Source organism: Aquila chrysaetos, chromosome 7 (assembly GCF_900496995.4).
Source record: "Aquila chrysaetos chrysaetos chromosome 7, bAquChr1.4, whole genome shotgun sequence".
NCBI lineage: Eukaryota > Metazoa > Chordata > Aves > Accipitriformes > Accipitridae > Aquila > Aquila chrysaetos.
Window position 1 is genome coordinate 47,417,363 of NC_044010.1, and position 13,413 is coordinate 47,430,775.

The 13,413-nt window shown below is 37.3% G+C and overlaps 1 protein-coding gene across 8 annotated transcripts in view; it reads right to left on the reverse strand.

Annotated features, from left to right (window-relative positions):
• The window catches only part of CDKL5 (cyclin dependent kinase like 5), a 141,903-nt gene that overhangs the window by 79,260 nt on the left and 49,230 nt on the right, over positions 1-13,413 (reverse strand). For all 8 annotated transcript variants that reach the window (XR_003924197.1, XM_030019701.2, XM_030019702.2 and 5 more), the window contains 2 exons: positions 9,992-10,221; positions 9,417-9,451 (listed from right to left, as the gene is read on the reverse strand). Coding sequence is in view for 7 of the 8 variants with exons in the window: in XM_030019701.2 (XP_029875561.1) it covers positions 9,417-9,451; positions 9,992-10,055 (99 nt within the window). In the remaining variant the exon portion in view is untranslated. The remainder of the gene's footprint in view (positions 1-9,416; positions 9,452-9,991; positions 10,222-13,413) is intronic.

A 13,413-nucleotide genomic window follows, 5' to 3' on the forward strand; every position in this document is an offset into this window, starting at 1 on the left:
TAATCCCCAGACTCATACTTCTCAGAAACTGGGACAACACCAAACAGAGATCTAACTTTTTTTTCCACTAGAGCAGGTAAGACATTTTAGAGTTGGATAGCTTCCTCAAAATTAGTGCTTTAATGGTTTTTATTAAGAGATACCTCATGAAACAACTGTTTTTGGGGGAAAAAGAACTGCAGAAAGAGAGAGATTTGGGAATAAGACTTTGAGGAAAAGAAATAAAAGGCAGCAAGCTTGCAGTACAGAGAATATTATAGCCCTCCTTGGGGTGGGAGGGGAGGAGATGCTGAATAGTCAGCTGTCTTCTCAACCTGTGGGATCTCAGCAACTCAGTTTCTACCCTCCATTCTGCACAACTATCTGATCTTTGAAGCAGTAATAGTACACACACGAACCTTCCATTTACTTTAATATATATCAGGACTTCATTGACATCAATGGCATTTAAAACATATAAATATAGTGCTAATCTGATTGTCTGTTTGCCCCTGCCACAGGGAACTAAGACGATGATGGAAGAGGCTCAGGTTCAGGTACAGGCAAATGCCACAACGCATCAGGGAAAAATGAAAGCTTTAGAAACTTTCAATACCACATTATCATCTACCCTGCATAGCAAGCAGTTATAGATGTTCATTGTATGTCATTTATATATACGTATAGGAAAGTGATACATGAAGTAAATTAGCACTAATCAAGCTCACCTCTCACTGCTGCACTCAAGGGAATGCCATGGAAGCAGAGAATGGAAGCCCATGAAAGAAATACTATATACCTAATATTGCAAACCACAGTTCTGTAAGGAATTCAAAAGGCTACTCATTCCCTAATGGTGAAGTTGAAGCAAATGGTTATTAAAGAGTTAATATGATTTTCAGCACTACAGCATGCCTAATAGCTCTATTTTCCTCACATAATACTCAAGACAGATCTCAACTCTGACTACTGCAAACATTTACTACTGGCACACACTATTTACTTTGGAAGATCAATACAGGTCTCATATTCACTGTATGTATTTCACACAAATTTTGGCACAAAAACACATCAGTGAGTTGGTGCTTTAGCCTGAGGAACAACAGCATTAAATGCAATAATTCTCCACAGGTAAGCTGCCATTACTGAAAGAAAATGGTATGGTGCATAGAGATTTGCCCTCAGCCGTGATTAAAAACAAAAATCTCGCCACAGAGCCAAAATACATTTGAGTAGTAGAGAAAATTAGCAATGCTGCTTTTAATTACATACCAAAATCAAAGAAAAAGATCAGCAAAAAATCTGAGGATGTAACCAAATAGAGGCAGCGACGAGATAGAAATAGTAATGATGAGAGAATATGTGACTTCTTAAGACATAAATCAGTAGGATTTGGCAGTGTACTTTTTACCTGGTTTTAGGTGAAGGATAGTTATCTGTAAATTGATGATATATAAAAAAATGCACAAGGACAGAATACTTTACACACTACACAGAAACACCAGTTAATACTTTAAACAGTATGCACAGGCAAGTAGAAGACTTAAAGGACAGATGGCTTTAGGCACAGGATAAGGTAATAAAAAAATACACTGCTGGCATAATCTGTGCTAGAATAGTCTGGTGATAATGACACCCGAGTAGCATTGTACCAATTAAGAGACTGTGAATACTGTGGGGAGTTATCACAACATACCTGCCCTGTTCTTAATCCGTTGTTTACCTCTAACAAAGTCACTTTTAAGGTACTGAAATACCTCAACTCATCTGACTCAAAATGACAATTCTTGTGTATATCAGGGTAGTAGATTGGAAAAAGTCTATGCATTACTCAGCTCTCAGCTTTACTCTGAAATGATAAAACTGAGTGCTCAAAATGCTCCTAACATAATTCAAATTTTGCTGAAAGGTTCCGATTTTGAAAGTCAAATGTATATGAAGAAATACAAATATTTAAAATATGCTTTGCCTGAATTGAATCACTTGCTACGTAATGTTAAATGCTCTGCATTATTACCTTCTATTGCTTACCACTATGGTTTGTTTTCCACAACTTTTAACAGCAGTACTTTCATATTTACCTTCAGATCAGTCATTAAAATGTTGAATAACAATGCTGTACCTCGTATCTATCTGTGTCAAAAGCAGATAGAAATACCTTTCCTTAACTTACAGCATTACAAAAAGTTTAGTGAAATACAAACACCAAGAACCAGAAACTTCCAAATCAACACAGCTAGTATTCTGGCATTCAAATACCAGACAGTGCTAGTTTATTTTCTAGCTGAGCAGTCAAAATCTGAAATCAGCTCATACTACCTCCATCATACAAAAGAGTATAACATTGAGGGGAAAAAATGCAGACAGCAATCTGTGCTCATTTTGGGAACTTGGATTTTGTCATTTACTCATCATTTCATCTCTCAGTCATCCAAACAGGAACTACTGTTAAATCAGTCACATCCAAAGTAAAAGAAAAACGAATTGTATCCATTTCAGTACAGAAGATAATACCAGAAAAAAGTTGAAGATAAACTGCAATGAAGGCTGTATTCTTCAGTCCAAGCACGTGGCTTAACACATGCTGGAGAGGTAAGGAACCTTGAAAGCCAGATCTAAAGCAAGAATGTCTGAAAACACAACACACTGAAGATCAACGCAACTTCTACAAACAAGTATGCTTACCTTTTAATTTTGACACTAAAGAGAAACTCACCAACATAAAAAGAAGGGTTAGCAGATATCCAGTGAGAAGAGTAAGACAACGTTAGTAACATCAGCAGATACATGAGCTGGAGAGGGAATTCTAACATCTACCAAGCAAATTCAGAACTCTATTTTTATGATAACATCAGAGACACCCCAAATTTTCTGTGAGTATGAAGCTCTCATTAGGATTACAGAACGTGTGGTGGAATAGCTTGCATGACTGGAGCACTGCCACAAACAGACTCAGGATATTTTGAGGAGGATGAGCTAAGAAGGCAAGGAGATTTTTGCAAAGGAAAGGGAGGCTTGAATGCATGGACATTTTCTTTGAAATATGTAAGAAACAAGTCAAAGTTTTTGCATGAGGGTTAGAAGACAGAACAACACAGGTGACATTAGGGTGGACATCTGCTTCAAAGCACCTGATCAAGAGAGCATAATAAAGGCTTCTTAGGGGAAGCCTTACAATAAAGTCCACTTTTCACAGAGGACTTAGAGCACTCCAACACCTGCTGCAAGGGTAATACAGCATGACGGAGACAATCAGGAGATTTTTGGAAGATGCAGAAGGCAATTTCTTGACACAACTGACCGATGAACCAATAGGAATGTGAAGTTTGGTGATAACCTAAGAGGCAGTGACAATGTGTAGTCACCCTGACTGAAGACCACTGTACACTGAGGAGTTAGTGATCCAAATCAGAGTTCACCTGAGGAAGCCCAGGCCTGTGCTGCAGAAATCCCTTGGCCACAGGACAAACTCAGCCAACTTGTTGTAACAGAGGAGCCTGCAGGCAGCTCCCACTCAGCATCTGCAGTTACATCACCTGTGTGGCCTTGCCTGTAATCTGAACGCACAGCAAGAAGTTCGCACATGAACATCCATTCTGTTTGACAGCAGACATGATTAATAGTTTTCTTGTAAGAAAATCCTGTAATAGCTTGAATAATGAAAACGGGGTTAACCCTTTCTTACAGACATGGTCTGCACACTATGCTGCACCCCAATCAGAGGCCCATTTGATACTGCACAACTCAAGGGTCTCGGCACCTAAAGGGATATAAGATTACCTGTACCATTTTTACTTTATTAAACCTAACACTACAAAGAAATAGCACTTTAATGACATTTTACAGAGTATGAGTGCCTTTCTTACTGGGATTGCAACAGACCAGAATTTCCTGATGCAAACCACCATTTTATCGTGGAATTTAAGAACCTGAAAGAATTAAGAGGGACAGCAGAATTACAGCCCTGGACCTTCAACAGAACAGATTTCACCTTGTTCAAGGATATGCTTAGACACAGCCCTAAAGGGTAAAGGGGTCTAGGAGGGCTAGTTGTCCTACAAGGATGAATTCCTCAAAGCACAGGAATGGTCCACTCCAACATGCAGAAATCTGGGAAAAGTTTCTCGAGTTGGCCAGCATTGGTACATGGGGAATTCCTGACTGAGCTCAAACACAAACAAATAGTGTGAAGAGTGCAGAAGTGGAGATGGGTTACCTGGAGAACAGAAAAACACCAGTTTCAAAGGGAACACTAAGGAAACTGTGACCCTGCTGGTCAGTAGGGGATCTAGTGACAAAAGACATGGAAAAGGCCGAGATACTCAAAACAAAACTAATGATTCTGTTACATACACATATCCAAATTGTATTTTCTAATGAGTAAACTATACCTCTCTTTAAGAGGTCAGTAAATATTTCTTTCAGATATTCCGAGACACACATAAAACTTATCAGAAGACAATGCAAGAGTATTACTGAAGGCTCAAACATGACAAAATTAAATACTAGGCTAAGAGGAAATTTCCTGGAAGTATTAAACCTATTAAAAAGGTTATTCTTCTTATTCTTCAATGCACTGAAGTGGCCAAATAATTCTGTAAACTAACATTTCCTTTTGTTTGTTTTTAATATGGGAATTCAGTGGTGTTTATCTTAAAGAAAAAGGTCTAAAAATATCTCATACTATAGAGAACAACCAAAACCAGACACACTTCTAAAATGAAAGACCAGAAAAAACATCTTATTTGGCAGAGATGTTGTACATATAAGAAAAACTGGCATTAAATTTCTAAATCATTAAACTGTATCCCCTCAGGCTCCAAGGACTCTGATAACACACAGCACATAGCAAGAGAAAGGGTAAGTCTAGGAGAATTCATAAATTTCTACTGTGCTTTTAGAGAATTTGCATCACCACACACCTTCCTGCACATCTAGCTAGCCTAAAAAACCCCGTAAATTTATAGATACATATATATATATATATAGGCATCTTCCCTTTTGCATATTTTCAGTGTTTTTTCCTGCAAGTTTCTGCCAGCTCCCCACACCAGCAGGTCTAAAAGTGGAAAATCATCAGCTACCACACTGTTATTTATATAACGATCAGCTTTAGGTATCTAGGTGTTTCATGCTCGTTTCTTAAGATGCAGTCTGTTCCTTATTTACTGGATAATAACGAAATCCTGCTCTGAAGAAAAAAATGACCTTATTTTTTACAGACTTCTATCTGCATCCTTCTCAAACATTCAACCAAACATTGGTAAAACCCTGGTTAGATAAAGCAAACCACTATGCATGCTCTGGGGATAGGAACTAAAGCAGAAGTTACAATCACTGCTTTCCAAGCATTAGTACAACAGCTATGGTTTGACTGGCTGCTAGTAGGAATCCTCCTTCCTCTCCAGCCTGGCCCTGCGGTGAGCTCTGCCTCATCCTAATGAACAGCCCCCTGTTCCAGTGTCATCATATAGTCTACCTAGATGCAGTCTTCGCTTGTCTCAGTCGTCCAAGGATGTATTCGCCTCATTTCTACAAACTCCTCCTACTTGCAGCTACAATTTGCAATGTTCCCCCTAAATAGGCAGTTTATCTCACAGTATATCTATACATTCCCTTTTCACACTGACTTTCAGCTCAATTTTTTCCTCTAGGCTTCTTTCTTCAGTGTGCCTGTCTTTGGACACCTATGGCTTTCCCACAGCACCTTCATATCATTTTATTAAGCCACAATATTGTCGTATTAGCTTTGTATCTGATGTCAGAGTCCTCTTAATACTTGTGCCTATGTCCCTATTAGCAAAGGATAACTCTGCACGAAGCTGCAAGCCTGCATTGCAAAGTAAAAGGAATAGTGGCTTTATTTAAAGGGCAAAGATTTGACAAGTCTTAAACATAAGCAAAGACTCTTTTCCTCAGCCATGACCTCTGACACTGCTGAACTGTTCAAGTGGCTTTTCTTTTCAGAAAACATAGCCAAGATCCAGTAAATAAGCCAAGACAGCCTATTTTAATGGTCTGTGAATATAAAATATATTTCCAGTATTTTCAAACATAATGTACTCCAGTGTACTTCCTTATGAAAAGTCCTCTCATTAAAAGAAAAAGGAAAAAGCTTTTCAGAACATCAGATCTGCTTTTTCTCAACATTATTTGTATTAGCGTCACATCAGAAAAAAACCCCAGATAAACAAGTAATCCTTATGCACAAACCTCAATTAGCAATAAAGGATTTGTGATAAAAACATGCTGTGTAATAATGTAAACACAGTCATTCTAGAGGAGCTACTTTAGCTTTTCCGGTAATATTCCCTTAGCAAAGAAAAAACACATATAATAATGACAAAGTATTTGTTCCTTATGCCAATTTAAATCCATATACACACACCAGTGAAATGCACAGGGGCAAAAAGCTACATATTTATTAAAGCACTAGTGGACTGTATGTTGGAAAATTGTTGCAATTAGGGGCCAGCTCCTCATTTCACACAAAATTTACCCTCTCACCAATACAATGGAGATACATTGACTTACAGTAGCTGAGAATTTGATCCTAGCATGTTACCACTATTTATAAAGGTGAATATAAATACTTCTGCATTCAAATTTTTAGACATAATTGCTAGCTTTGCATGGAAAAAAAAAACAACAGTACATGCTGAGGGAACATGACCAAGGAAGGCCTGGTACATACCATACATACATTAAAAATACCGCAACATTCTCTAGTTTTCGTACTGTTTCTGGACTTCTTAGGTGGTACTAAATAGACTTACTATGTAATGCAGGCAAAATTCAACTGCGCTACCTGCAGACAGATCATGTGGAAGAACTTCTTACTTTCTTCATCCATACTAAAAAAATATGCCCATCAGCAGCCAAAGAGTGAAAAAAATAAAAAAAACCAAACCCACAAACCACATATCCTTGCATTTCCAGGTAATTCTGTTAAGACTTCATGAAAGTGAATTAAATCTTTGTTTTCCTATACAAGTAGGAAAGTTGTATTAAAAAACAGTTCTTGATCAAGGAGAAGAACTACATATACCATCCTGCAATATGTTATTTTTTTCTTCCTTTGTATACAAGTAACTTTTCTTAATGCTTAATCTTTGTTATCATGGTTTGGTAGAAATTCCCATTTTGAGCTAATTAGTGACTGGTTTTAGGCCTCACGTAAAACCCACCCCTTTGGTTTATAACATCTTTGATGTCACAGGAATTAGAACCTTCTCCCCTTTTCCTCCTCCCTTCTCCTTCCCATTAGAAGGGCGTTTCTCTACAACTTCAGTTCTATCACGTTCATTCTAGTCAATGATTAATATCAGAGCCTTAAAATTTCTGTCTATCATTTGCATCTTTTGTCTTAAAGTAAATGAAAATCTGGAGCAAACACGCAGCATCTTTTCACATCTTCAAGCTCCAATTCATACTGTTCCTCCAACTCTCTTCCTTTATAGCCACTCTTCCTCCATATTTAAAAGGAATAAGCCAAGAAAAAAAAACAATTAAATCCATCAAAAACGTAGAAACTAGTAAACAATTCTATTTATTATGATGCCTATAATTAAACATGAACTAAATTCTTGTGGCAATTATCAAATGTTTTCTTAACAAACCTTGTATATCTAGGCAACAAGCAGGATGTGTCTTCCCTGAATCTGTGCAGTACCTTGTAAAAGAGCTGGGGACAAGTCTCTCTCAAGGTATTTTACCAAGGCGCAAAAGGAAGAAGTTAAGATGACAAACAGCCAGGGGAAGGATGGGAAAAAAGACACGTGTCAAAGTTTAACTTCTAGAGAGTTATTCTTTTTTAGTAAATCAGCCCCTAAAGTCATCTGCTCTTAGAGGCTGCGTGCAGCTTGTTTTAAGAGAGAATCATAAATCAGTAAGCTTAAAATAGCAACATACCTTGCCTTTTCTTCAGATCTCCAAACACTGGAAACCCTAGGTCTCAGTAAACCCACTTGCTAGAAGCTTTAATAAATACCATTTTGTTTTAGAACTTCAACACAGTTGTTTCGATTAAGCTTGAAGCTGCAGAAAAAAATGGTGTGACTACCTAAAAATTTAGATCCTCACAAGCAATTCAGCATCCTTACACAGGCTGTAGGAAGAAGCACCTCCCTCTGCTAAAGGAAAGCCTTCCCTTTCCAGTCATCTGGTATACTGTAAGGTATTCTTATAGGAACTCAGACAACAGATTACCCTGCCATTACACTATACTCTTAGACTACTGACCTCTCTTAAATGAGGGCACGACTAAAGACATGCAGAGCTTAAATTTCACTCAGCAATGCAGGAAATCCAAGAAGCTTCTTGAGTCTTGGTGAGGCTACCTTCCATAAAGAAGAGAGCTGCCTAGTATAAACTGTAGTGTCACTACCGAGATGGTCTCAAACTACTCACCCTGAATTATTATTCATAACTATCCAAAAATATCCAATTAACCAAAGCCATTCTATTGAGTGCTATAGTCTCCCCCAAACCCAACAAGGCTTCAGCTTGAGATAGGATCTTTCCAAGTTCTAATTTTTTTTTTTTCCCCTTTTTAAGTCAGTAGTGTAAGCCACACCAAAGATAACTGTATGTCCTGTGCAAAAGTCCTTTTGTGTACATGCTAAAAGCTACCGCAGGAACGCAGGTCCCCTGCACAGTGGTAACTTTTTCTAGAAAAGGGTATGAACTACATACAAAAACTTCTATATATTCTCGGGTAGCTACAAATGAATCATTCTATGATTCTGAAATGTTTTCCTTCAGAGAAGTAGAAGTTATTTTGTTCTGTGACTACATTGCAGCTCCAAAGACACAAAGTAGTTCATGTCAGAGTTTCCTGTTGATGAGCAGCAAGTTCAGATACATCCAATTCACAATACAGTTAAAATAGTGTAGACAGGTTGCCAGACTTCATTTTTGTCTGAAACAGGGTTTTTTCTTTTCTTTTTTACTTCTTCCTCTTCCAAATTAAAATCAACAAGCATAAAAGTCAGTGCTTTCTTACTGCAGTTTGCTTATCCAATAGCTGTAGAAATTCCACATGGATCCCACTCCCTCCCACCCCCAAGACAGTTAAGTGCTTACACAGCAGCATTTGGCAATTAATTTGACATTCTAATCAAGACTGCTTGAGTGTAAACTGCATTCCAAACCAACTTTTTTCTTTTTTTTAAAAACTGTCTTAGTTGAGATTAATGAAACATTAGTAATACTTCATATGTTTCAGACAAATATTAAACACCAAAAAATAGAGGTTTGGTACTAGATGTAGCCATTTCCTCTGACAGTATTGCAATTAAAAAACTGAGTAACTGACTGCAAGGAAAAGCCCACCCCAGCTGCTACATCTCATACATAGTAACATCTCAGTTCTCATCAAAAGTCATTGTTTCACCCAAATACCACCATTTATCTCTGACTTAAAGCAATTTACTTACCTTGTGTCTGCATTTAAGTACAACGCCATAGGCTCCTGAAACAAAGAAGAAAAGAGATAAACACCTCAAAGCAGAAAAAAAAAAAGGAGCAAGATAAAACAGTCTTCAGTCCCCTCCTGGCTACAGAAATAACATTGTTCCCAGTATTATTATCCAGAACTTGCACATACAGGTACTGTAATAAATTTCTGTGCACTGAAACAGTTTTACAAAAATTGGTTGAAAGTAAATGGATTTTTAAATGCTAGAATTATTTTTTTAAATATACTTGCAGAGAAGTTTGATAACTTGCATCTCCCTAGTATCACTAAAGAGAAATTAATATAGTAAACTTCAGAAAAAAACCAAACAAAAACCCCCAAACCCACAAAACTGTCCCATTTCTCTTCCTTTTCTTTCCTCTTCCAAACTTCTCCTTCCAAGAACGTAATTAGAAGGAGCTGTAGAGAATAAACTGATGTTTCTTAAGATCTGCATACAAGCAATATTTTGCAAATGAAAACTTACTACCACCAAGGGGACTAAGTCAAATATACATAAAATTCTAATTCATTTTTTATTGAGATACTACTCACCTTCACCTACAACCCCAAGGATCTCAAATTTATTCATCACATTACCAATGTTAGGAATCTTCATCAAGACAAATTCTTCTTACGGTGAGAGCCACAAAACATGGCACAATGGGGAGTGTCCAAAGATTTTGCAAAAGGTGATTGTGAAAAGGCTCTTGGAAAAAAAAATTCCACCTTGATCAACCAGACTTCTCACACCCTTTCTTAATTTCTAGGCAGTCAGTAGCTTCCTGGGGAAAGAAGAGAAAATAATGTAATTGGTACTTTGTTTTAGTTTAGTAAGAGAGCGTAGTGGTATATATACACATCACACCAATATTTTCTAACAATTGTAAAAGACAACTCATTTACTTCTACATTTTATGATCAAGAGAGCTTAGCAGTATATATAATGGACAGAACCTATTGAGAACATGTATCTGACAGAACAGCTGGCCTTGTAATCCCATGCTCAGGATGTCTAATAAAATAATAACTAACTTACATACAGCTATTTTCTACAGGACAGAAACAAACAAAAATGTTGATGGAAACTACCTCAGTGAGCAAAAATACACCTATAATTACTGATGTTCCCAGTTTTGTGTATGTTGACAGTTAGGTATAAAAACAAATTGTGTTTAGTCAATTTATTATTTGTCCACTGTAATGACAAAAAGGATAAGGTAGAAAGAACACTAAACAATAGAAAATGTTCTTCTACCACTATTTTCTGTGATTGTTTAAAAAAAAAAAAAAAAGGGAAATTATTTGCTACACTGACTAGCAATCAGATTTAGAAAATTATTTCCATTATCAGGTTATTTAATGCAAATGTAATGAACAGCAAAAAAAAAAAAAAGTTTTCAAAGGTTTTCTTCCATGTTTTCCAAACACTGAAGCAATTTGTCAAATCAAGCAACTATACACAAGGAAAAGAACAAAGGTTTTTGTGTCTGTTTTAGGCTCACCACATCTCCTATAATCTTAGAAGTCCGATAAACTAGACACACCGAAGTTTGGTTTTGCTAACTCAGGCTACATTTTTTCCCCTCATATTAAAGGCATACATCCCACATTCAAAAATGGGAAAAAAGATAAAATAGCTTCAACATGAATTGGAAATACGTCACTTCCACAGTTCAGTGCTCCAAGAACAGGACTACTCATGAGGAACAAGATATAGGGCAGAATAGAAGTCAATTCATTTAATTACTTGTGTGTAATGGGTGAGTGTGACCTAATGATACTGGGTTCAGCTCACACCAACGGGAAGTCTCATTGCTATTTCACTATAAGCTAGGGGTGCTGGCCAAAAGCCCTGTGTTGACTAAGTCACAGATAACAAAAAGGGACTCAAGGGTGGAGGGAAATCACAATGACACTAGCCTCAGCAAGACACAGGGAGATAATTTGGGGGTTTTGTTATTTTAGAAGCAACTTCAGAGTTAATCAACCACAGTATTTAGGCAACAAATTTTGAAAGTAAAGCAGTGACTTCCAAATTAAAAGTATGGTTAGGGGGTTTTATGTTTGTTTTTGTTTTTAGAAAAGTTACCTACTCCTTAATGGATTATTTCAGTGTTTTAATTTACTGTTTTAATTTATCAATTTTTTTCTTCACTTGTGAACTGTATAAAGTACTCTTTTCTTCCCCTTACATATACTCTTTTCCCATCTCATTTGGCATCTCCTTCTCACAAAAGCCTTTGTGCTGTTTGTGCGGGCTTTTTAGTTACAGTAACAAACTAAAATAATGAGCTCCTGGAAAAGCAGGAGCATCTGCTCAGTTGCACCCACCAACGTGACAACAGAGCCTGCACTGAGCTGCTTCGGCTTTCTACTGAAACAGGCTGGTGCCAGGCATACAGGCGCAGCTGGCTGTCCCCACGCTGCAGCTGAGTGACAGAAATACCACTACAGAGACCTTGAAAGAACCATTAATGCCATAATGTAAGCAAGACACAAAGGAACAGTCAGAAAACATATAATCTGTTTTCTATTAGCACTATTCAGTAACATCACCAAATCTGCTGCTTCAGTTCCCAACGTTATTAATTGACAAATGTTTCTAGAAATTAGATTGTGGTTATAACATTCATTACTTATCTGCTAACATTATTACCATACACTGTCTTCCTGCTTTACAGTGTACACAATACTTTTTGGATCTATGACAAAACAGTGAAGAAGCTTATGAGATAATGTATCAAAAACTAAACAAGAAATTTAGATGCAGTTTCCTCTGTCCCTCATTCATAATTTCTAAATTTCTCATAAACTACTTAAAGCTATACAAGCCTGCAGCTTGTGATCCATTATTTTTATTTTTCTATTCTTAAGAGTTCTGCAAGTGTATTCTGTACGTATCCTGTTTTTTTAATTGGGAATAAAGGTTAGATTTGCAAGCAGCTAACCTTCCTTTCTGAAATTCAGTACTACACATCTTCCTCTCCCCACCAACCACGCAGTTTTCCCTTTTCACTTCATTAAAAGAGTGAGCCACAAAACGCCGATCCGCTTGTTACACTGGTGCTCCTGGATGCATGGCACCTAGAGCAGCATGTAGATGTAATTCCCTAAAGGTAAAAGCCTGTCAACTCACCTTCCGATGTTCATTCACCATTAGTGATACACTTCGACTGGCCCAAAGGAACATACAAACCAGCTTCTCAAATTCTCCCCAAAGTGCATCACGACTGACAGCAAAGGTAATATAGATGCACATGCAGGGAGGGGGACTCCCAAAATAAAACTGCACTTCAGTGACCCACCTCTTCTGCACTAGCTCCAGAGCCATCTTTGTGCACAATTCTGCTGAGAGCACTTTATGAGAACCTAATCTTCAAATGAAAAGGAGAGCTAAAGAAGACAAGTGGCATGCAGCAGTAGTATGGATTCATACCCAAACACTTTTTGCCCTAGCTCTTTTGCCACATCTCCTCAAGCAGGGCAGTAATTCAAACCAGTTCTCTCCTGCAACATTAGTGAACTCAGACTAGCTAGACCCATCTAATCCCTAGACAAGATGTATATACTTGAGATCTCTGCCTTCAAAAGCTCCTGAAAGACTGAAAAGAAACTGCTAAAAATACTTGCTCAGTGGCAGCACCCACTGAACTTTGAGATTTTTCTGCTTTTCAAAAGGCACTGCCCTTGTTAAGACTGTTTTTAAAATCACTGACTCTTGCAGGGAATCTGGTAACATCAACTCAAACTCCATGAATGACACTGAGTCTTGTGAATTGCAGAGTGAGTAACTGTAATAATAAAAATAAAGAAAAAATAAAATCTAGAAGTATTAACCAAAAAAGTAACTTCAAGAAGTTTATCCATAGCAAGAATTACATTATTCTGTAACTTAGTGAAGACAGGCTAGATTCTTTCAAGCTGAAGACTGGAAATAGCAAGGAAAACCTTATTAATAGCAACCATAATTTTTA